Here is a 24,250-nt window from a genome sequence, read left to right as displayed (position 1 = left end):
CATAACCAATTATCAGCGCCGATTTTTAAGGAAATACTGCGTTATGCATGGTTTGCTTCTAAACTATCGTCTGAAAGAGAGGTTTTTGAAAATGTTAACGAAATTTGTTTTCCACGGAAACCGTCAAACGACCTTGCGTATGCGGAAACACAGCATTAATTCAATGCACCTGGTGCCGTTTAACTTTATGTTTTCCATGTTTTTACGAAAAATACCATCCTGCAACTTCTAATGTCGAAAGCGACGATTAATTGTACGTCTTTCGAAAGCCGTCTGTGCCGGTCAAAACTTGGAGGTAACAAGCCGTATCGGGCTCCTTCCAGGTATAAGGAATTTCTCAAATCGCGGACAAGCATACAATTTCAGTATCACTTTATGCGTTTGGTCGTTTACTAGTCGATAGTTATGATTATTACATTATTTATGATAACAAAAATTAGCAGACTGCCAAATAACATTGTAAATTTAATAAAAGTTCACCCGATTACACGTATTTTCGCCGTTATATCAATTGTAATATAAATAATAAAGAAAATGACCGTGTTGAAAATAAAAAAAAAAAAAACTGACGAACGGAACTCGACCCAGCGATCCAGTGGCTTGAACACCAAACACTTAAAAAATTTTTTTTTGTTCTATATTCTTCGTTGAATTTGTTCAGGGCGGACGTTCGATGCCACCCGTGCAGTTTGTCCGTTCATCCGTTCACGCAGTTTTTTTATTATAAAGGGTAGCTAACGCTCTAACCAAACACGCTGAGCTACCGTGCCAGCACCTCGGCCGCAGCCACTTCATGGTTAAAATGGCCACGCACAGATATATATTCGACGATCGAAATTATCTTGCGATTTTCTGAATAACGCTTAAGAAGTACGCGCTCCTGCTTACTCATTTTGTTGTCCTCGTAGAGTACTACGAGTGTACGAAGTTTGCAGTAAATCCGCGTTCCCAACGTCTTGGCCTCCCCTTGTTAGCCACATCAATCCCAGCCGGCGTATACACTCCTGGAAATTGAAATAAGAACACCGTGAATTCATTGTCCCAGGAAGGGGAAACTATTGACACATTCCTGGGGTCAGATACATCACATGATCACACTGACAGAACCACAGGCACATAGACACAGGCAACAGAGCATGCACAATGTCGGCACTAGTACAGTGTATATCCACCTTTCGCAGCAATGCAGGCTGCTATTCTCCCATGGAGACGATCGTAGAGATGCTGGATGTAGTCCTGTGGAACGGCTTGCCATGCCATTTCCACCTGGCGCCTCAGTTGGACCAGCGTTCGTGCTGGACGGGCAGACCGCGTGAGACGACGCTTCATCCAGTCCCAAACATGCTCAATGGGGGACAGATCCGGAGATCTTGCTGGCCAGGGTAGTTGACTTACACCTTCTAGAGCACGTTGGGTGGCACGGGATACATGCGGACGTGCATTGTCCTGTTGGAACAGCAAGTTCCCTTGCCGGTCTAGGAATGGTAGAACGATGGGTTCGATGACGGTTTGGATGTACCGTGCACTATTCAGTGTCCCCTCGACGATCACCAGTGGTGTACGGCCAGTGTAGGAGATCGCTCCCCACACCATGATGCCGGGTGTTGGCCCTGTGTGCCTCGGTCGTATGCAGTCCTGATTGTGGCGTTCACCTGCACGGCGCCAAACACGCATACTACCATCATTGGCACCAAGGCAGAAGCGACTCTCATCGCTGAAGACGACACGTCTCCATTCGTCCCTCCATTCACGCCTGTCGCGACACCACTGGAGGCGGGCTGCACGATGTTGGGGCGTGAGCGGAAGACGGCCTAACGGTGTGCGGGACCGTAGCCCAGCTTCATGGAGACGGTTGCGAATGGTCCTCGCCGATACCCCAGGAGCAACAGTGTCCCTAATTTGCTGGGAAGTGGCGGTGCGGTCCCCTACGGCACTGCGTAGGATCCTACGGTCTTGGCGTGCATCCGTGCGTCGCTGCGGTCCGGTCCCAGGTCGACGGGCACGTGCACCTTCCGCCGACCACTGGCGACAACATCGATGTACTGTGGAGACCTCACGCCCCACGTGTTGAGCAATTCGGCGGTACGTCTACCCGGCCTCCCGCATGCCCACTATACGCCCTCGCTCAAAGTCCGTCAACTGCACATACGGTTCACGTCCACGCTGTCGCGGCATGCTACCAGTGTTAAAGACTGCGATGGAGCTCCGTATGCCACGGCAAACTGGCTGACACTGACGGCGGCGGTGCACAAATGCTGCGCAGCTAGCGCCATTCGACGGCCAACACCGCGGTTCCTGGTGTGTCCGCTGTGCCGTGCGTGTGATCATTGCTTGTACAGCCCTCTCGCAGTGTCCGGAGCAAGTATGGTGGGTCTGACACACCGGTGTCAATGTGTTCTTTTTTCCATTTCCAGGAGTGTAGTTCACTTTCTGACAGGTCACGGCCCTTACACTGCGCAGTCACACCGCCTAGGCCGCAGCCATAGTGCTACTGGTACATGTGAGGAAATGGATCCGTAGAACACACATGTTTTCACTGTTACCGAGACAGAGCAGAACACCAGACCCCAGCGCAGTTCATGACACGTTACGGGCAGTAAGAGACGAAGACGAGTGGGAAATAATAAACAAAATCGCTGATGATGTGTCAAGGACATTACGTGACAAATACAGACAGACACGGCCGTATAACAGAACACTGCAACACACACGAAGCACGTAAGACAGCAGGTCCAATTCGTGCTCCAACACGGACAGCAACACAGAAACACACATTCACTCAGACAGCAAACACTTTCACCATAACGTACCCCAGACAGCCTTGCACAACGTCTAGAATAATTAAACTGCATCAGAATAAACAGTGTAATGCAATCAACCCCGTAAAACTATTCCAGCTTAAGTATAAATAGCAAGCATATCCATCCCACGGTCATTATACCGCTGTTGGTATGTAACATTTGTAACTGAACTTTTGGCATATAAGCTACACAGCAGGTAAAATTCAAGACACATAATATAGGAACTGAAGGTTAGTTGACAACCCCAATAAATAGCATAAATTACACTCACGCACCCCTGCGCTTCCTACAATAAGTATAATAGCTATAATGTTTAGGAATATTAATCCGTAAATTAAACTGTAGCGAATCGGGACTGCAAGGCTCGAAGTAATTCTGAGACTTTCAGATCCGGCTGGCTCAGACAGGGTAACATTTCTCTCTCTCTCTCTCTCTCTCTCTCTCTCTCTATCCAAGTCTTTCCTATCATCTATCATCATATCTTCTTAAAATCTGAGTATTATAATCCCCAGGCTGTGGCTAAGCCATGTCTCCGCAATATCCTCTCTTTCAGGAGTGCTAGTTCTGCAAGGTTCGCAGGAGAGCTTCCGTAAAGTTTGGAAGGTAGGAGACGAGATACTGGCAGAAGTAAAGCTGTGAGGACCGGGTCTGCGTCGTGCTTGGGTAGCTCGTCGGCACGGTAGCTCAGCGTGTTCGGTCAGAGGGTTAGCAGACACCTGTAATAAAAAAAAAAAAAAAAAAAAAAAAACTGAGTTAATCGATCAACAACGAACTTAAACGGGTGTCTTAGACGTCCGCCCCGAGCGGATGCAACGAACAAAAGCGAACAAAATGACATTAAAAAAAAATCTGGTAGAGCACTTGCCCGTGAAAGGCAAAGGTCCTGAGTTCGAGTCTCGGTCCGGCGCACAGTTTTAATCTGCCAGGAAGTTTCATATCAGCGCACACTCCGCTGCAGAGTGAAAATCTCATTATGGTGAATATTTTTTTTTCTTTCAGTTTCTAATGTATTTTTAATTTATTATTACTTCCATTGCAACTGCTGAAAACAATAATTACTATTTGTAATATGGAATATGTAATCTACATGAAAAGATGTGAAATGAACGAACTGTTGAAAAATTTAAGACAACAGGTCTCTAAATAAGCAATAAACAAAATCATATCAACTCAAAGCTCTATAGGCTGGTGGGCCACCGCTAGGCAAGCAGCGCTGCTGCTGCGCCAACAGAGACAGCCCAGCAATTATCGTTTCAGGGGTGAGGGTTACACTTATCGGGCATCGGTCTTTTGATCTATTGCCGCAACATGCGGTTCAGTATGATTACATGTACACAAAAAACTCGAAGCACCCCGAAGACACGCCCACGCTTGAGTTTAATTTCGTATATGTACACACCATTCGTGGGTACGTCAATGAGTGACAGTTCTTTGTTAGTTGATATGGGGGGGAGGGGACCAAATTGCGAGATCATCGGACCCATAGGATTAGGGAAGAATTGGGAAGGAAGTCAAGTCAGGACTGCCAGACGCGGGTTTGAACCGTCGTCCTCCCGAATGCGAGTCCAGTGTGCTAGCCACTGGGCCACCTCGCTCCGTAACAACTCTTTGTGACAAGTAGAATGGCCACTATAATGGTTTAGAGCTGTTCATGTTTAGTGTCGTTACCAGGCATGATAGGGTATATAAGAGGCGTGAACAGCGTCAGATGTTGAGCGATCACTCTGAAGGACACGCAGATGCCGCATACTCGTGTGAGACAGCGTTATCAGCATCTGACAGAATTGGAAAATGACCTCATTCTAGGTCTCCACTTAGCCGGTGTCGAATCGTGCAGATTTGTGAGGCATTCGGATGTGACGTGGCACCACGTTGCACTGCGTGGGAACCTGAGGGCAGGGGTACTCGTCATCAAAGTTACTGTCGAGCAGGACTGGCTGCGATAAGGGAGGCTCGCCTTATTTGGCATTGAGTACATTTTAACCCCGTTACATCTGCGCCTGCTATCTGGACTAGGGAGTTACCGTCCATGTATAGGCTGCCCTTATCACCGCAACACAAATGGTTGCGTTTTGTGGGATGCCATGACCGGGAACCGTGCACTGCTGATGAATGGTGTCGCGTTGTATTCAGCGGCGAATCGCAGTTCTGCGCCATCCTAGGTGCTCACTGTTGGCGATTATACGACGACCTAAGGACAGCGCCCATTTTTTCAATGTTTTGGAGAGGTACAGCGATGTTCCTCCTGGAGTCATGGTGTGCGAAGCCATCTCGTATGTCTTTAGATGTCTCTGACTCCACAACGGTACGCCACGGACACCCTCACCCTGCGTCCTCGTGTATTACCTCTCACGTGACAGTGTCGTGGGCCATTTTTCAACAGAACATTGCTCGTGCCCTCACGCCACGTGTCTTGTGAACCGTCTGCAGGGTGTTGAGATACTCCCATGGCCAAAAACGTCCTCAGATCTCTTTCAGACAGCACATGTTTGGGACCAGCTGCGTCCCAACGCCAGTATTGTGGATGTCAAGGACCAGCTACAAGAGTTTTGGTATAAACTGACTCAAGAGAGGATTTATTTGTGTCACCAGTCTTTGACTGGTTTGATGCGGCCCACCACGAATTCCTCTCCATCTTCATCTCAGAGTAGCACTTGCAACGTACGTCCTCAATTACTTGCTACATGTATTCCATTCCGTATCTTCCTCTACAGTTTTTGACGTCTACAGCTCCCTTTAGTACCATGTAAGTCATTTCCTCATGTCTTAACGGATGTTCTGTCATCCTGTCCCTTCTCCTTCTCAGCGTTTTCCACATATCCCTTTCCTTTCCGATTCTGCGTAGAATCTCCTCATTCCTTACCTTATCCAAAATGGTTCAAATGGCTCTGAGCACTATGGGACTTAACATATGAGGTCATCAGGCCCCTAGACTTAGACCTATTTAAACCTAACTAACTTAAGTACATCATACACATCCATGCTCGAGGCATGATTCGAACCTGCGACCATAGGAGCAGCACGGTTCCGGAGAAGCACCAACAACCGCCCGGGCACAGCGGCTGGCTCGATTTTGTAATCACTGGAATAATATAACACACCCTCTCAACTTGTTAAGATAGATTTTGCTTCCTCGTCCCCTTCTAGTTCCTTCTGTTTTTTTTTTTTTTTTTTTTTTTTTTTTCAGGCAGTGTGTCTGAGAAACTAATTTCCTGAAAGCAACGAATGTATGTGTTGTTGAGTCACATACAAGTAATCGAGGAAACAATTCTATATTTACCACCCCCCCCCCCCAAAAAAAAAAAAACATTCCAAGAGCAAAATACGTAAATATGATAAGCAAATGTTTTTTAGTTACCTGTGCGACATAAACCATCTTGAATGCCTCTCTCTTGTAACTATTTTAGTTACTAGGATATGAACAGCAGTACCTATTTTTTTTAAATAGAGCCCTGCGTTTTTTATTTAGTAAACCACTACCTCTCATCAAGACCTATTCAAAACCGTGTGGATTTCACAGTAAACGGACGTAATTGCAATTACTGTCGTCCTAATTTATATTCACTCAAACCTGTAACTGAAGAGGGTGTGCATTTTCCTTGCGTTTCAATTTTTTTACGTCAACTCCAGCAGGTGGACGAGCTACATTATCCAGTTATCTTCACTACGTGTTACTGCTTTAGCGTGAGTCAGTAGCCGAACTATCAATTTATTAAGCCATGGTTGCAAATTACTGAGGTGCCTTATTTACAGAAGAATGGGAAGAGTATTAGGAACCTAGATTGGAGATTATCAGTTTCGGTTTCGAAGAAATGTTCGAATACTGACCCTACCCTTGTCTTAGAAGATAGATTAAAGCAAGGCAAACCTACATTTATAGTTTTCGTGGACTTAGAGAATGCTCTTGACAAGGTTTACTGGAATATACTTTTTGCAATACTGAAGGTAGTAGGGGTAAAATACTCGGAATGGAAGTTTATATACAACTTGTACCGAAGTCAGACAGGATATGAAAGTGAAGCAGTGGTTGAGAAGGGAGTGAGACAGGGTTGTAGTCTGTCCCCGATGTTATTCAATCTGTATACTCAGCAAGCAGTAAACGAACCCAAAGAAAAATCTGCACAAGGGATTAAAGTTCAAGGAGAAGAAATAAAAACTCTGAGGTTTGCCGATGACATTTTAATTCTCTCAGAAAGAGCTAAGGAGTTGGAAGTGCCGTTGAACAGATGGGCAGTGTCTTGTAGGGGGGGGGCGGACATAAGGTGAACATTAACAAAAGCGAAACAAGGGTAATGGAATGTAGACGAATTAAATCGGGCGATGCTGAAGGGATTAATTTAGGAAACGAGATAATAAAAGTAATAGACGAGTTTTGCCGTTCGAGCAGTAAAATAACTGATGGTGGCCGAAGTAGAAAGGATATATAATGTAGGCTGGCAATGGCAAGAAAAGCGTTTCTGAAGAAGACAGGTTTGTTAACATCGAATATAAATTTCAGCGTTAGGAAGTCTTTTGCGAGGCATTTGACTGGAGTGTAACCTTGTATGGAAGTGAAACGTGGATGATAGACAGTTTAGACAAAAAGAGGATAGAAGCTTTTGAAATGCGGAGCTACAGAAGACCAATAAAGATTAGATTGGTAGGTTACGTAACTAATGAAGATGTATTAAACAGAATGGGGGAGAAAAAAAATTTACAGCATAACTTGACTAAAAGAAGGGATCGGTTGATAGGACATATTTTGAGACACGAAGAGATAACCAGTTTAGTACTGGAGTGAAGTGGGGAGAGAGTGTAAAATTGCAGAGGGAAACCAAAAGACGAGTACACCAAACAGCTTCAAATGGGTGTGGGTTGCAGTAGTCACCCGGAGATGAAGAGTTTTGCGTGGGATGCAGTAGCACGGAGAGCTCATATAACCAGTTTCGGACTGAATACCGCAGCAACAACATACGTGAGTGGGACACTGAGATACGTTTTTGAACAGGTTTTGAGGAGAGGACAACGCGGCTGCCACAGTCGCAGGTTCGAATCCTGCCTCAGGCATGGGTGTGTGTGATGACCTTAGGTTAGTTAGGTTTAAGTAGACCTCAGATGTTAAGTCCCATAGTGCTTAGAACCACTTGAAACTTTTTTTTTTTTTTTTTTTGAGGAGGGGAAGGGGATTACCGGATTACGATACCTTCTTTTTCCGTGATCCGATTTTGATGAAATAAAGCCTATGCATTTCTCCGAACAACGATCAAGTTACCAGTGCAAAACAGCATGAAAATTCGTCTGGTAGGTTTGAAGATTGTTCAAACAGACAGAGTGTTATTAATATGGGTTACATATCATATTAGTGGTTATTACACGAGCTAGATACCTGTTTTCATGAACTTGTTCCGCTAAATCATCACAAATTTTCATTTTTATCTGCTTTGGGTGTCTTGTAAAAGTCTTGCCTTTGTCATTTTCAGATTTACCTTAATTCCAGTTTCCTCGCATACAGTTAACTGCGTTTTCAGCTTCACTAGATAAAACCATGTCATGAGCAAATATTATACACTTGATAATTGTTCCTTACATTGTGATACTAGTCGTTTGTTGGAAAGCAGCATTTAACTAAATCACCCCAACAAAAATTGCGCAAACTTTCCTATCTTTTTTCTAGGTGTCTTTATGCAGTTATCCGTAACACTCCAACTGAATCTGTTGTACCTTTGCCCCTTCTGAAGCCGAATTGTTCTTCATCCAGTTATGTCTCAACTTTAGATTGCAATAATCTATTCCTTACTCTTATTAGAATTTTTTCTGAATGAGATACCAAACTTATTGTCATATATTCCGCACATGTCGTAGCATTTTCTTTTCTTCAGTGTTGGCACCGTCACTAATTCTCTGAATCATATTAATCCCAAATATTTACACGTAATAGGAAAAATGTCGTCAGCGTTCTGTGACCGTAGCACGAGAAGTTTAGCTGTGGCCCTCACGTACCCCATGTAAGCTGAAGTCAGGCCGGTGCTCTTGAAGAAACATTTAATCAGCAACACTAGCTACTACTTGGTGTATCAGATTGTAGAACAAGAGGCAGGGGTTTCGTAGTCGTAAAAGGGCCGTTACAGTGTGATTGGGGGGCCACTGCCGCGCGAGAGGAAGTGAAGTGCTCACGAAGTAGCCAGCACGCAATGGGGCGATGAAATACGACCATGTGCCCCACGTAGCCCTCTTACAGTGTGTGTGACTGCAAAGTAGACAGAGCTGGACGGCGGACTGCGCCACTCACACCGCTGTAAGGGACGGCACGCTGCGCAGAGACAGTTCCAGAAGTTCCTTGGCGTGACTCTGGCGTGTATCGGAAGCAGTTTTTCGTGACAATGTTCCGCCAGCGTACCAGTCACGGAGGTTTTAAACTGCACCTGCATCTGCAGCATTTGAGTGAATCACCTCGTGCGAGTACATGGCGGAAGAGGACGCTAACCACGTCACCATCGGCAGCTGTTTACCATCACAAGGAACAACTCGTTTGCTGTAGAACACGGACTTAACTTTTTACGCACAGGGCAAATAATTATGTAATTTTTAAAACTATTTTCTTTTTATGACCCTAGAATCATATAATTTGTGTCTGTGTGTGTGTGAGTGAGTGTGTGTGTGTGTGTGTGTGTGTGTGTGTGTGTGTGTGTGTGTGCACGTGTACGCAGATGTGAGACGTGCACTAATGCTTATTTTTGTAATACGCTATTTCGGTTTTCGTGTACTAACACGAATTATTTACGGAATCGAAAAGATTAGTAGAAAGCGACCTAGGATCTGATCAATTTGTGTTCTTGAGATTCTGATTCTGATTAAGTGGTTAAGAAAACCAAATAGCTACGGTCATCTGCCTTCTATTCAACCCTACCCCCTCACGTCAGGACAGAAGCAGTGTAGCCAATCCGTTATCTGGAATGAGATTTTCACTCTGCAGCGGAGTGTGCGCTGATATGAAACTTCCTGGCAGATTAAAACTGTGTGCCCGACCGATACTCGAACTCGGGACCTTTGCCTTTCGCGGGCAAGTGCTCTACCATCTGGGCTACCGAAGCACGTTCAATCCGTTATCTGTCTGTGTATAAAGTAATTTCTGGTCCGAATGTTATAGATGTTTACGTAGCATGTGAACATGGGAACCAATCCGGTATTCACCTACTGTGATGTGCGAAAGCACCTTGAAACCACATCCAGGCTCGCCAGCACGCTGATCCATCGTCGAAAAAGGCCCAACGAGGCATGCATGTGTAGTAAGAGGGCGTGCTGAAAAGAATACCTCCGAATTTTTTATGTAAAAAGTATTACACATTTTAAATAAAACAAACGTTATTAACATTCTAAATCTTTATTTTTCATGTCTACGTATTTGCAGACCTTTGCCACTAGAGGGCTCCGAGTTGTAGTGTGTTACATGCCGGTGTACGTAACTATGTCGGTGCGTGGGAAACAGCGTGCTGTAATCGAGTTCCGAATTCGGAGAGTTCGTCCACACATGGAGCATCCTCTCCATCAACATGACGGAGCGCTGCGGCATCTGCAACGATCTGACACCTTGGGTTCACTGTCATCGACCATCCTCCACACAGTCCCGTCTTGACCCTTGCCGATTTTCACTTGTTTACAATAACTACACTATAGGATCGAGAACATCACTTTGATAGTGACGCAACGTTGAAAGCAGAGATGAAGTTGTAGCTTCATCAACGAAGTATAACATTCTACTGTGACGGTTAAGAGAGATGTGTTCGTTGCCAGGGTGACAATGTTGAGAAATAAATACACACATCAAAAAAGGTTTTGCATCACCTCGGTTCCGGGAGTTCTGGAACCTGTATAGAAAATTGGAATAGAGATCAACATAAACGTCATTTCCGCCCATTTTATTGGCCATGAAAACCACACATTGTATGTTGTACCATAATACAGAGAGATCTTCAGTGGTGGTGGTCCAGATTACTGTACATACCAGTACCTCTAATACCTAGTAGCACGTCCTCTTGCATTGATGCACGCCTGTATTCGTCGTGGCATACTATCCACAAATTCATCAAGGCACTGTTGGTCCAGATTGTCCCACTCCTCAACGGCGATGCGGCGTAGATCCCTCGGACTGGTTGGTGGGTCGTCCATAAAACAGACCTTTTCAATTTGTCCCAGGCATTTTCCATAGGGTTCATGCCTGGAGAACATGCTAAACACTCGAGCGATGTCGTTTTCCTGAAGTAAGTCACTCACAAAATGTGCACGATGGGGGCGCGGATTGTCGTCCATGAAGACGAATGCCTCGTCAATCCGTTATGGCGCCTTCCATTACCACCAGCGATGCCACCCAAAACAGCAGGAAACCTCCACCTTGCTGCACTCGCTGGACATTGTGTCTAACGCGTTCAACCTGACCGGGTTGGCTCCAAACACCTCTCCGACGATTGTCTGGTTGAAGGCATAAGCGACACTCATCGGTGAAGAGAACGTGATGCCAATCCTGAGCGGTCCATTTGGCATGTTGTTGGGCCCATTTGTACCGCGCTGTATGGTGTCGTGGTTGCAAAGATGGACCTCCCCATTGACGTCGGGAGTGAGGTTGCGCATCATGCAGCCTATTGCCCACAGTTTGAGTCGTAACACGACGTCCTGTGGCTGCACGAAAAGCATTATTTAACATGGTGGGCCGGCCGGAGTGGCCGAACGGTTCTAGGCACTACAGTCTGGAACTGCGCGACCGCTACGGTCGCAGGTTCGAATCCTGCCTCGGGCATGGATGTGTATGATGTCCTTAGGTTAGTTAGGTTTAAGTAGTTCTAAGTTCTACGGGACTGATGACCACACCAGTTAAGTCCTATAGTGCTCAGAGCCATTTGAACCATTTTAAATATAACACAGGACACGCATGTGTCGGATGGCTCAGTTACGACTGGGCGAGTTCATTTGTTTGTTCGGAAGGGAAGGCCGACGTTACCTGCTTTCAGCCAGTCAGTGAAGCACTGTGATGACAGAATCGAGGCGCACGCCCTGCAATCTTTCTGAAACGATTTTACAGAAGCTATTCAGTAAAACAAAAACAAAAAAAAACATTTATGATTTCCTTATAACTTCATATGTCACTTTCATGATTATGTGCCCATCATGTCGTTAATGGTGAGACACCTGCGAAATTCGAAAAAGTTCGCAATGAAAAATAGAGGTCGCTATGATTTTGTATCTGGTGCATATTGCAGAGTATGGAATTTAGCTAACTTGGGTGGAGGTCTCTATCTTCCATCAATCTTGAGAAAATTGGTCTGACATAGCACACTCATTTGCGATGGTGCTGCACTGGCAGTAAAGGCAGAATGAAATATCCACAACATTTTCTTCATATTTCATGAGCAGTTTGAGATACTGAGATACTGAAATGAGATTTTGGCTGATGATAGCATGCAAAAAGGATAGTACTTGGCCATATTGTTACTATGCAAAACTTCATTATCTATAGTGTTATTCCACTAACTACAGATTTTTCGATGAAAGAATGCAATTTGTAAGGTGCATCGATTTGGAACAACATAAGTGAAGACATTACACATTTATTTTTTTACCAAGAATGTGCTTTTTTATAAGCTGCTGACCTTACGTTGCTCAATTCCTCAATAAACTGAATAAAACAATATTTTAGAATTCTTTGCAACTGAGGCTGCACAACATGTTAGTGAGGCGAGGCTGTGTAAAATCTGCTGTTTTGGCAAAAGAAGCAAAAATTTTAATACGGCAACCAGAGAAATGTATAGGCTTTACTCAAAATTCGCCGCTCATGACGCTTCTCTGAAAGTTACAAGTGGTTAAAAGCCAGGCGAAAATAAATCGCTGATTCTGGGCGAAATTCTTTTTAAATATTAACCAAAGCAGAGGTGACAGATCTTTTACAATGATCACCATGCAAGAGTTGGCATGGAGGGGCTCCATGTAATATTTACAAGAACTTGAGCAGAGGTTTCGGTTTGGAATGGCACTTCCCCTCCAGCGCTCGGCATTTCCCCTACAGCGCCTGCCTGTAACCCCCACCACTACCGCTCTCCCCACGCGCGCCCTGCCGTCTACGCATCTGTCGGCCGCGGTACTCTGCGTGCACTGTAACTGGCGCACGTAAGCCGCCGCCCGTGACTCACCGGCTGCTGCTGCTGGTCAGACTTGGGCACGTAGATGACGGACGCGAAGCTGTCCTCCGAGTCGACGCTGGTGTCGCTCTGCAGGCTGGAGTCTTTGGACGAGTCGGAGCCGTCCTCCCTGGAGTGCCGCCGCTCGCCCGGCCGGCTGGACGCCTCGCAGCAGTTGCTGTTGTTCACGCCGCCCATCTGTGGCACAAGCCGAGGTTTCTTGTAAATACGCCACGCAGAAGTTTCGGGATGTTCGAAAGTTGTTGTGTAAACAGTGTATAAGCAGTGTATAAGGAAGCAATACACACAATTTGTTGTCAGACGCAATGCTTAGATACAGGAAACGAGTGTCCATAGAAAACTCAATTCACCATTATGCTCTAGCAGGGCTGAACTATACAAGATGGCACAGTTAAAAGTAGGCTGCTTACCCTTTCAAAGCGAACGCAAATTTCGACTTCCGAAACAGAGTAGACAGATAGAACAAATGGACAGCTTTATGTAATAATCGACTGTTAACATCCTTCTGCCACCATTTCAGTTTATTTCATCAGTGAAGATAGGCGTTTCTCTTTGCGTTCTGTGAAAGGACTTTCTCGACAGAAGAAAGAATTGAAATTGTGGAAGCATATGTGAAAACAGCTTCGATTTAGGTAACTTTGCGAAATTTTTGGGATCGAGTATCCGGATAGAGCACTACCAACAAGGACAGTAATACGGAGTCTATGCAAAAATTGGTGCACCTACAGATTTGTGCAAAATGTAAAATGACAAAGGATTACTTCAGTTCACACTCCAGAAGTTCTTGCAGACACTCTCTGAAGAATTCTTCAGAGCCCAAACAAGTCTACATGTAAACTGGCCCAACAGGCGCATGTAACTAGGAAAAGTTGCCAGCAGATATTGAAAAGTCTTAATTTGAAGCCATATTATGTGACTTGTGCAGCAAATTCCGGGGGATGACAGTCATAAACGAGTAGATTACTGCACGTGGCTTTTGAACAACATCAATGATGGTTTGTTAGACCATTTCCATTACATCATGAGTGATGAAGCATGGTTTCATCTTCCCAGTCATCTCGGTTCACAGAACACGAGGTGCTGGACAAAGAAGAACCATAACATTGTGTGTCACCAACCACTACACAGTGAAAAAATATGCGTGTAGTGCAGTGTAACAGGAAAGCGCATCACTGACTGATACTTTTTGACACTAACCTCAACATGGTTGCATATATGGAAATTTTTGTTACATTTTGTGCTCAACTCTCTGAGTATGAAAGACAACACTGCTTCTTTCAGCATTTGGGGCAACATGCCACACGTCTAAGGTATCACTGGAACAAATCCTTTAGCTCTTCACTAAGGAACGAACTGTCAGCAAACATTTATGACCACCACATTCGCCGGATCTAATAAAATCTTATTTTTTGCTGCAGAGACACTTGAACAGAAAAGTCTGTGACACAAATCCACACATAATATAAGAACTGAAAGACAAGGTTACCCGTGAAGTTGCCTCCTTCGATATTTGAACATTACGCCGGGTGTATCTGGATATGTTTAGAGGTGCACAATGTAGTAGTACGTGTCGCTATAAAGCATAGCAAAACCTCTCACTTTCCTTTTACTAGACCGATGAAAGATGTGTGTGTGAAAAAAGTATCAGTAATTAGTAATAGCGTAAAGAGCATCTACTGTACCCACGTTTATTGGTATTTATGTGCAGATACGAGCAAGAGAAGGAGCGGGCACAGCGCAGAAAGCGACGACGGATGTGTAATTTGAACTGGCCAGTGAGGAGACACTTGCACTCTGCAGTCGTGCTTTGTGGGTGCTGTGGATTCCAAGGAAGAAAGGGACCTGAAGACGGTGGTCGAGCACTAAAGAAAAATGAACTTCGTTATATGGACTCTAGGTCAGGTTATCTCGAGTTAAGTACGAACTTATGGTTTTGGTCAAACATTGAAGTATCACCTATGAACATCTTGTCTGAAAACTTTTGTTAATTATCAGTTGTTGTGAGTTGAAAACTTATTGGAATAAAGACGAATAACGGAAACCGTGTTTGTGATTTCGTTCGAGTTGTTTGAATGTAGTCCTCGCACCTTTGCAATCGGAAAAGAGGTCAGTGGTCAAATACGCGACACTATATTGCAGGACCGCAACATCAAGAGAAGACCTCTCCACCCTCCTTACCCTCTCCCAAGGTGGCTTCCGCCAGGTCCCCCTCCCTGATGATGCCCTCCTCCCCTCCATCTACCCCTCCTACCAACTTTGATCCTCCCTCCCTCTTCCTGTGTTTGTTTCTTTGGGCACCCTCCCTCCCTTCTCTCCTCCATTTCTCCCCACTCCTACCCCGGGCTTCCCCTCCCCTGTCCCTCTACTCCTCCTCCCATCTCCTCTGCCATTGGAATCATTGTTCTCCCCTCTCCCCCCCTAACCCTTCTTCCCCTCTTGGCAGGTCCCCCGGACTCGCACACGCTACGTGGACGCGCAACGGAGATCATCGCCATCAGTGTCTCGTGTGTGCCGTCGTGTTTCGTGTTCAGTGTTCACAGACACACTCCATCGTTCACCTGTGCCATCGACATCTTCAGTGTTTGTGCGTCGTGTCAACAGTTTGTAGTGTGGATTATCGTCGAGTGTGAACGGCTCCGTGTTTGTATTTGTGTGTCTACTGTTTATTCCCCACCATTATGTAACTTATGTGTATTCTTTCTGTTTTTTCTCATTGTCTATTCTATGGCTGAAGAGCAGTGTAGAATGCTGCTGACAGCCTGCCTGTTGAGCAGGTTTAAAAATAACAATAAAGAAAAAAAATCAAGAGAAGACAAGACAGCGACCGGGTAATTCGGAGAAGGTGGGAATTGTTATTACAGGGGACGAGTAAAGACTTGGCATCTCGCAATATATCGATCACTGAAAATCGACCCACAACGATAAAAACACCTCATGTGGCATCCTAAATGGTGGATGCCGACGAGACGAAGTAAAATAAGAGAGTTTAAACAAGAAATTAAAATTAAAATTTTACGAAAAACGGGAAGATGTACGTCGTTGTCAAGGGCGACGGAAATAAACAAGCCATCAAGAACTGTATCGTAAACATACACGCTTCACGGTACAAACGACAGCAACTGTATTCACACTAAAGGCATTACGACTTTAATTAAACCCAAAGAATTTAGACTGTCGCAATCTTTAACAAAAAGAGTCCTAGATGGCCATAGCAACCAGGTCAACGACGAATATTATTCACATGTTGGAGTACATTGTCGCCATATAAATCACGAGAAGATATGCCAACGACAGAGAAGATTTTTGGCGAGCGGGCTCCACGAGGACGGGAGCTGTGACGGCTTCCGACTGCAACACTCCATTCATTCGTAGTCGGTGGCAGTGCAGCTGACTACGGCAGCAGCTCCACAGAGATTGTCCGAGACTGCGCTACACACAAGACGGCATCGCCAGGGTGCTACAGCAGCTGGTGCAGAAAGCGCACGGCCGCTTTCCACCTCTATCCTTCCCTAATCCGAGATTGTGCTCCATCGCTAATGATCTCGTTGTCGAAGGGACGTTAAACACTAATCTCATCCTCCTCTAGTTATCAATAAATCCTTGCGATCTAGACTGATTAGTAATTTAATTAGGTATTCTACATCGTTTCTTACACTTTTCAGATTGTCTTATAAATCGTTTATATACTGGCCATTAACCCTAGCATTACCAACGGGGGGGCCTCGTAGGCCCACTGACTCAGTTTTTCTATGTTGTATCCACACCCTTTGATATATGAACTTGAAAGCAAAGGTAATTGTTCGTTATTGAATGTACTATTGAGTCATTACAGAATTTCGGAATAAAAATGTAATTAAAATTCATTTACTTGATTTAATTCTCTGTGGGCTTTAGAAGCCCACCCGTTGGTAATAGCAAGGAAAGATTTACGAGGTTGAGTCTCTCTTTCCAAATTCTTACCATGAAACGAATTTTGGCATTGTTGCCTTCAGACATATTATTATGAAGCGGACCATTGTTATTTTCAGTGTTTCTGCTGCTGTTGAACCAGCAACATGAGTAGACATCGTTTACGTGATAGTTCCATTGAAAGAGTGCTAGAAGAAGTTTTGAACGAATCAGATTTAGAGGAAAGTGAAGTGGATGATGATGTGGAAGAAATTAGAACTGATTCATCGTCTGAGAATGAAGATGAGGTTGAAGCCAATCCACCAGATGATAATGATACGGAATGTGATAAATTCATTACAAAAAGTGGACGAGAGTATATTACGAAGCCATCTCGACAATATCGGCGTTCTGTACAAAATATAGTGCGAGAAAGAATGGGGCTAGGACAACAAGGAAGAATTGCGTCTCCGAAAGAGGCTATAGAGCTCTTTTTTACACCTCAAATTATGAATCTAATAAAACTACACTCAAATGAAGAGGCTTCTCGACTAGGTATTCAGCACACAGATGAAGATGAGTTATTTTGTTATATAGGACTCTTGCTAATCATGGGTTCAAATCATGACAATAAGATACCTGTCCAAGATTTATGGTCTTTGCTTCAGGGCCGACAAGTGTACTATGGATCAATGAGTCGGACCCGATTTTTCGAATTGACCAAAATATTGAGGTTTGATGATAAGAACACAAGAGAAATTCGTCGCCAGACTGACAAGTTTGCTCCAATGAGGGAAATTTTTGAAAGCTTCAATTTTTCACTTCCATTGTATTTCATTCCTGGTCTACATACAACAGTGGATGAGATGTTGTCTTTGTTCCGTGGTGGCTGTCCATTCAAGGTGTTTCTAAAAGAAAAACCTGGAAAATACGGCATTCTAATTCGAATGCTGTCTGATTCTGAGACTAGATATGTGATCAGCATGGACATCTATACAGGCAAGTCAGGAAATACACAGCATTCAAATGGACCGATGGAAATTGTAAAGAGACTAATAAAACCTATTGAAAAATCAGGCCGTAATGTTACCACAGATCGGTACTATACTTCAGTGGTGCTTGCTGAGACTCTATGGAATGATTTTCACCTCACACTTGTTGGCACCCTACAGTCTAACAGACGACACATACCTGAAGAGCTGAAGACTACAACTGGCCGCAGTTTACACTCTTCCATCTTTGCTTATACTGACCCTCAGACACAGAGGCCACTAGTTACTCTTGCATCAACGCTAGTCCGCGAGAAGCCAAAACGACTGCAGTTGATGCTTTCAACTTATCACTCAGAAGGGGTGTTGAATGAAGACTCAAAAAAGACTAACATAAATCTTTTTTATAATTCTACAAAGGGAGGCGTGGACACCATAGACCAGATGGCAAGACACTACAGCACAAAGAGAGGAACAAGAAGATGGCCTTTGTCCCTCTTCTACACACTCATTGACATAGCAGCAATAAATGCATATTCACTCTTCCTCCTCAACTTTCCGAATTGGAAAAAGAATTTGCTAAACCGCAGAAGAGTTTTTATCACTAACTTAGGTCTCGAACTAATAAGATCTCAAGTAGATAAACGGGCACAAAATTTGTATGGACTTCAGAAGCCAGTAATAACGGCAATGGAAAGCATCACACAACGGAAGCTCAGCTGCTCTGTAGAACCATCATTCTCAACAGCAGAACCAGGAACACGTGGACGGTGCCACCTATGCTGCCAAGAAGCTGCATCTAAAAAGATCAAGTACAACAAGCTGGGAAAGTCAACTGTTACCTGCTCTCAGTGCCACAAACACGTCTGTGGGAAACACTGCAGGAAGACAGTGTTGTGTGAAAAATGCGTTGCAGAATGAGACAGTAAATTTTGTTTGCTTCATGTAGTGTATCGAATTAAAAAAGTCGTTTTTATAAGAAAACACTATTTTGAAACATTATTCCAAAAAATATATAAACTGAATCTCGTGATTTGTTCATTTTATTCCTATTATAATAACATCTTTTATTATCCAGTATACAAAAACAATGTCTAAGCATTTTGAATTGTTATTAGAGGTATCAGAAGTAAATAAACTTGATTTATGATAAAATAAATTGTGGTATTCTTTATGGGCCTTTGAGGCCCCCCCGTTGGTATTACATGTAACAAAAAATACGTTGGTAATGCTAGGGTTAAAATTGCTACACCACGAAGATGACGTGCTACAGACGCGAAATTTAACCGACAGGAAGAAGATACTCTGATATGCAAATGATTAGCTTTTCAGAGCATTCACACAAGGTTGGCGCCGGTGGCGACACCTACAACGTCCTGACATGAGGAAGGTTTCCAACTGATTTCTCATACACAAACAGCAGTCGAGCGGCGTTGCCTGGTGAAACAGTGTTATGATGCCTCGTGTAAGGAGGATAAATGCGTACCATCACGTTTCCAACTTTTATAAAGGTCGGATTGTAGCCTATCGCTATTGCGGTTTATCGTACCGCAACACTGCTGCTCGCGTTGGTCGAGATCAATGACTGTTAGCAGAATATGGAATCGGTGGGTTGAGGAACGTAATACGGAACGCCGTGCTGGATCCCAACGGCCTCGTATCACTAGCAGTCGAGATGACAGGCATCTTATCCGCATGGCTGTAACGGACGGTGCAGCCACGTCTCGATCCCTGAGTCAGCAGATAGGGACGTCTGCAAGACAACAACCATCTGCACGAACAGTCCGACGACGTTTGCAGCAACATGGACTATCAGCTCGGAGACCATGGCCTCGTATACCCTTGACGCTGCATCACAGACAGGAGCGTCTGCTGTGGAGTACTCAACGACGAACCTGGGTGCACGAATGGCAAAACGTCATTTTTTCGGATGAATCCCGGTTCTGTTTACAGAATCATGATGGTCGCATCCGTGTTTGGCGACATTGCGGTGAACGCACATTGGAAGCGTGTATTCGTCATCGCCATACTGGCGTATCACCTGGCGTGATAGAATGGGGTGCCATTGGTTGCTACACTTCTCGGTCACCTCTTGTTCGCATTGACGGCACTTTGAACAGTGGACGTTACATTTCAGATGTGTTACGACCCGTGGCTCTACCGTTCATTCGATCCCTGCGAAACCCTACATTTCAGCAGGATAATGCACGACCGCATGTTGCAGGTCCTGTACGGGCCTTTCTGGATACAGAAAATGTTCGACTGCTGCCCTGGCCAGCACATTCTCCAGATCTCTCACCAACCGAAAACGTCTGGTCAGTGATGGCCGAGCAACTGGCTCCTCACAATACGCCAGTCACTATTCTTCAACTGTGGTATCGTATTGTGTACCTGTACACGCCATCGAAGCTCTGTTTGACTCAATGCCCAGGCATATCAAGGCCGTTATTACGGCCAGAGGTGGTTGTTCTGGATACTGATTTCTCAGGATCTATGCACCCAAATTGCGTGAAAATGTAATCACACGTCAGTTCTAGTATAATATACTTCTCCCATGAATACCCATTTATCATTTGCATTTCTTCTTGGTGTAGCAATTTTAATGGACAGTAGTGTAGATTAAGAAAGCAGAGAGGCTGTAATATTCTTTTGGAGAACAGATGTAAACTCGGTTTCCACTGGATGACTTCCCGTCTGCTACTACAGACAGTGGCCTTTCTGACAGGAAATCACGAATCCAGTCGCGTAGCTGAGATGATAGTCCATATAGTCATAATCTGGTAAGAAACCGCTTGTGAGAACGGTGTCAAAATGTAGAAATATGGAATCAACTTGAGATATGCCGTACGTAGCACTCATTTCTTCGTGAGAATAAAAAGCCAGTTGCTTTTCAGAAGAACGATATTAGCCGAATTCGTTACTGGTAACAACAAGTTTGCACGCATCTGTACCAGGCCACCTTATCAACTGTGCAGCACTGCCAGATGCCTTCCTATGCAGGTGGGCGCCTACCTTCTTCGAGTCCGGGGGCGGCGTGCGAGGCGACAGCGCGTCGAAGGAGGAGCCGGAGGCCGGCGTGGGGGAGGGCGGCGGCTGCTGTTGCCGCTGTGCCGCCCCCGGCGCGCCGCCCGCCCCCGGTGCAGACGCCGCCCCCGGCGCGGCCCCCGCCGCCGCCGCCGCCGCCCCCGCCGCCGCTTCGCCGCCCTTCCAGCCTTGCAGGATCCGCACGAAGCCGTTCTTGAAGGACGACCCGGCCACCTGGAAAAGGCACAACTCTAGCTGGTTCGGCTGCGTCTCAGGACTCGATTCTCTCAAAATACAAATGGAGTCACCATTTATAAGGTTGTTGGAAACTATAAGGTACAGGATATGTTCCATTCGATCCGACCTATAATGAAATATTCAGCAAAACGCTTCTGGGAGTGTTAGCAGGTTGTTTTATCTATATCTATACTACTGTACGAAGAGAAGATGTTTGATATAGTAACCATAAATCTCAAATAGTTCTTCCCCGATTTACTTCAGATTTTGTTACTTTGCTCTAATAGACCGTTGGATGCACTTGCGCTATCTTTTTTAAAAATGTCTATAATATATAAATATATGTATAATATTAAATAGAGAAGTATTTTTAGCAAAAATCTCGAAAAGTTCCATTTAATTCAGATTTTTCCATGATATTCAAATAAACACTCAGTTACTCAGATGGCCATATATATATAATGGGGAAATGTTAGTTGCATCAATCTCACAAAGTTCTTGACTGTTCTTCAAATTTTTACACAATACTTGCAGGCTTCACATCTGTTATTCATGGTGATAGGGTATAACAGCAGATATTGTGATCATTGGTACCTTAGTTTTGGTTGGTTGGTTGGTTGTTTGGGGGAAGAGACCAAACAGCGAGGTTATCGGTCTCAAAGATTAGGGAAGGATGGGGAAGGAAGTCGGCCATGCCCTTTCAAAGGAACCATCCCGGCATTTGCCTGGAGCAATTTAGGGAAATCACAGAAAACCTAAACCAGGATGGCCGGACGTGGGATTGAACCGTCGTCCTTCCGAATGCGAGTCCAGTGCGCTAACCACGGCGCCACCTTAGTATGTACTCACTTCAGTGTGTTAGTTGTCTTATCTCTGTTTAGAAACAATCTTCCTGTAAACACGTCACATCACTTACTACTTGATATTATCTGCATGGTTGTAACTGCACCACTAAGTGGACATTGCCTTTCAGTATAGACTAATTGCTCCATGTGCCCATACTTCAACACCTGACCTGCTGCCCAGGGGAAAATAAGCATTAAGGTCAGCTCTTGCTACATGGGGTTGGAGGCACTAAACAATCTAAAAACATACTACTACTAATAGCTACAGTTATTAGTCTGTAAATGAAGTGAACACTGGTGTAATGTTATTCAGTACACTGTCTCAGTCACCTATTAATATAATAAAAATATTTGCACTTATACCCCTAACAAACTGAGTGTACAAAGCAGAGTTATGTGTGTATGTCTGAGGTAGTCTCTCAAACCTCTGGATCGATTTCAACCAAATTTGACACAGAAACAACAGACTTCACTAGCACCAGCATTGTGAGGTTTATAACTTCCTAACTCCAGTAGGAGTAGAGATATGGGAAAAATGTGGTTTTTCCAGCCCCTGCGCTATGGACTGCTCTGTATGACAAGCATGTTGTGTCGGAGCAGTATCAGCCTGCCAGATCAACCTGCTTTGCCGGGTAACCTACATGATGGGGGCAAGAAACAGTTTTATGTGCCTCCACATGTAGGCTGCCCTGCATTACAGCTGTATTGTCTTAAAGTTATATTGGCCTGCTTTATCGACCTGATTTGCATGATGGCCAGTGTGTGAGCAGCAAATAAATGATTTTCAAGCCCCTAATATGTAGCCTGTCCACTCTGACAGACATATTGTGCGAATGGTACTGGTCTGCTTCATTGAACTCTATTGCAGGGACTACACGTGCCAATGAGAATGACTTGGGACAGATTAAGATGGACAGAGGAGCAGATGGACAGAGCGGAATGAGGAGAAGTAGAGAGAGAGAGAGAGAGAGAGAGAGAGAGAGAGAGAGAGAGAGAGAGAGAGAGAGAGAGGGAGAGGGGGGGGGAAGGGATGATGCATGAGGATGGTGGAAAATGTTTAAGGGTAGTGGGCTGGTAGAAAAGGAAGAGTGGGAGACAGAAATGGGAAGATAGCTGGGGAGGAAGATGTGGTCAGGTGGGGGGGGGGGGGAGATATGGTTAGAAAGAGGGGCAGGAGAACAGAGATAAAAAGACTGAGAGAATGGGAAGGAGGAGATAGGCAAATAGAAGTGGGAGGATGAGTTGGATAGACAAAAGGAGGAAGAGGCTAAGAAGGGAGGAGGTATTTGGAGCAATATATGCGTCCAATGCATAAGCAAGAGAAGCCTCAGGAAAAAGGCTAGTGTTTCATATATTTAACATTTTTGGATTCCCCAGTTTTAAGGTCTTAATATACACTTTTTTATTTTCCCTTCTGTAGCATCTAAAGATCGCCACTGTAGGTTGAAACCAATTGTGGTTGTGTAATAAAGAGTGATTCTGTTAAAAATAAACAAAACTTTATAATGAATCGATCAACGATCTTGTTAAACAGAACGTAGTTTTTTTCAAAGACGTGGGTATGTTGGAAAGTTTCTGAGAAAATGCGGTGCATCTGTAAAGTAAACCACATACAAGATGATAATGCGACCAGTTCTACAATACTGTTCCAGTGTTTTAATTGCTTATCAAATAAACATGACAACCAGAACTGAGCAAAACCTGGATACCTAAAAAACCAACCCAATGGGTAAAACTGGATTTTTGTTGAACCAGAATGAGATTTTCACTCCGCAGCGGAGTGTGCGCTGATATGAAACTTCCTGGCAGATTAAAACTGTGTGCCCGACCGAGACTCGAACTCGGGACCTTTGCCTTTCGCGCGCAAGTGCTCTACCATCTGAGCTACCGAAGCACTACTCACGCCCGGTACTCACAGCTTTACTTCTGCCAGTACTTTTGGATTTTTGTTGGTTTAATGGATTTTTTCCATATTGCTAGTGAAACAGTTCAATTTAAATTATAATGATTAATTCACTCAAAACACTAACACGTTCTTACAACTAATTTGTCAGTGGAAAAACTGATAAATTAAACTGGCAAAAATTGGTAAATTTAATTTTCTTATATTGCCAGCCAGAACCTTGCAGAATTGTCACAATCTTTTGTTTAAGCACATGGCTGTAAAAACTATGTATAAGTAACAATTCATGCTTAGTTCCAGCGTTGGATCCGTATTACAAACGTGAGATTACTTTAGTTATGTGTTTTTTGGGATTCTTATTATTTTCCATAGCATGTAAATTGTACTGAACATGTGT

The 24,250-nt window shown here is 44.4% G+C and overlaps 1 protein-coding gene across 1 annotated transcript in view; it reads right to left on the bottom strand.

Moving 5' to 3' along the window:
- The window catches only part of LOC126095667 (proteoglycan 4), a 407,646-nt gene that overhangs the window by 43,989 nt on the left and 339,407 nt on the right, over positions 1-24,250 (bottom strand). Inside the window, exons 13-16 of the mRNA XM_049910423.1 lie at positions 21,025-21,102; positions 20,857-20,940; positions 17,381-17,398; positions 12,959-13,144 (exon numbers count right to left, since the gene is read on the bottom strand). Coding sequence (XP_049766380.1) covers positions 12,959-13,144; positions 17,381-17,398; positions 20,857-20,940; positions 21,025-21,102 — 366 coding nt within the window. The remainder of the gene's footprint in view (positions 1-12,958; positions 13,145-17,380; positions 17,399-20,856; positions 20,941-21,024; positions 21,103-24,250) is intronic.

This window comes from Schistocerca cancellata, chromosome 8, assembly GCF_023864275.1.
Source record: "Schistocerca cancellata isolate TAMUIC-IGC-003103 chromosome 8, iqSchCanc2.1, whole genome shotgun sequence".
NCBI lineage: Eukaryota > Metazoa > Arthropoda > Insecta > Orthoptera > Acrididae > Schistocerca > Schistocerca cancellata.
Note: the sequence above shows the minus strand (reverse complement) of the source record. Positions and strands in the feature narration are given on the sequence as shown.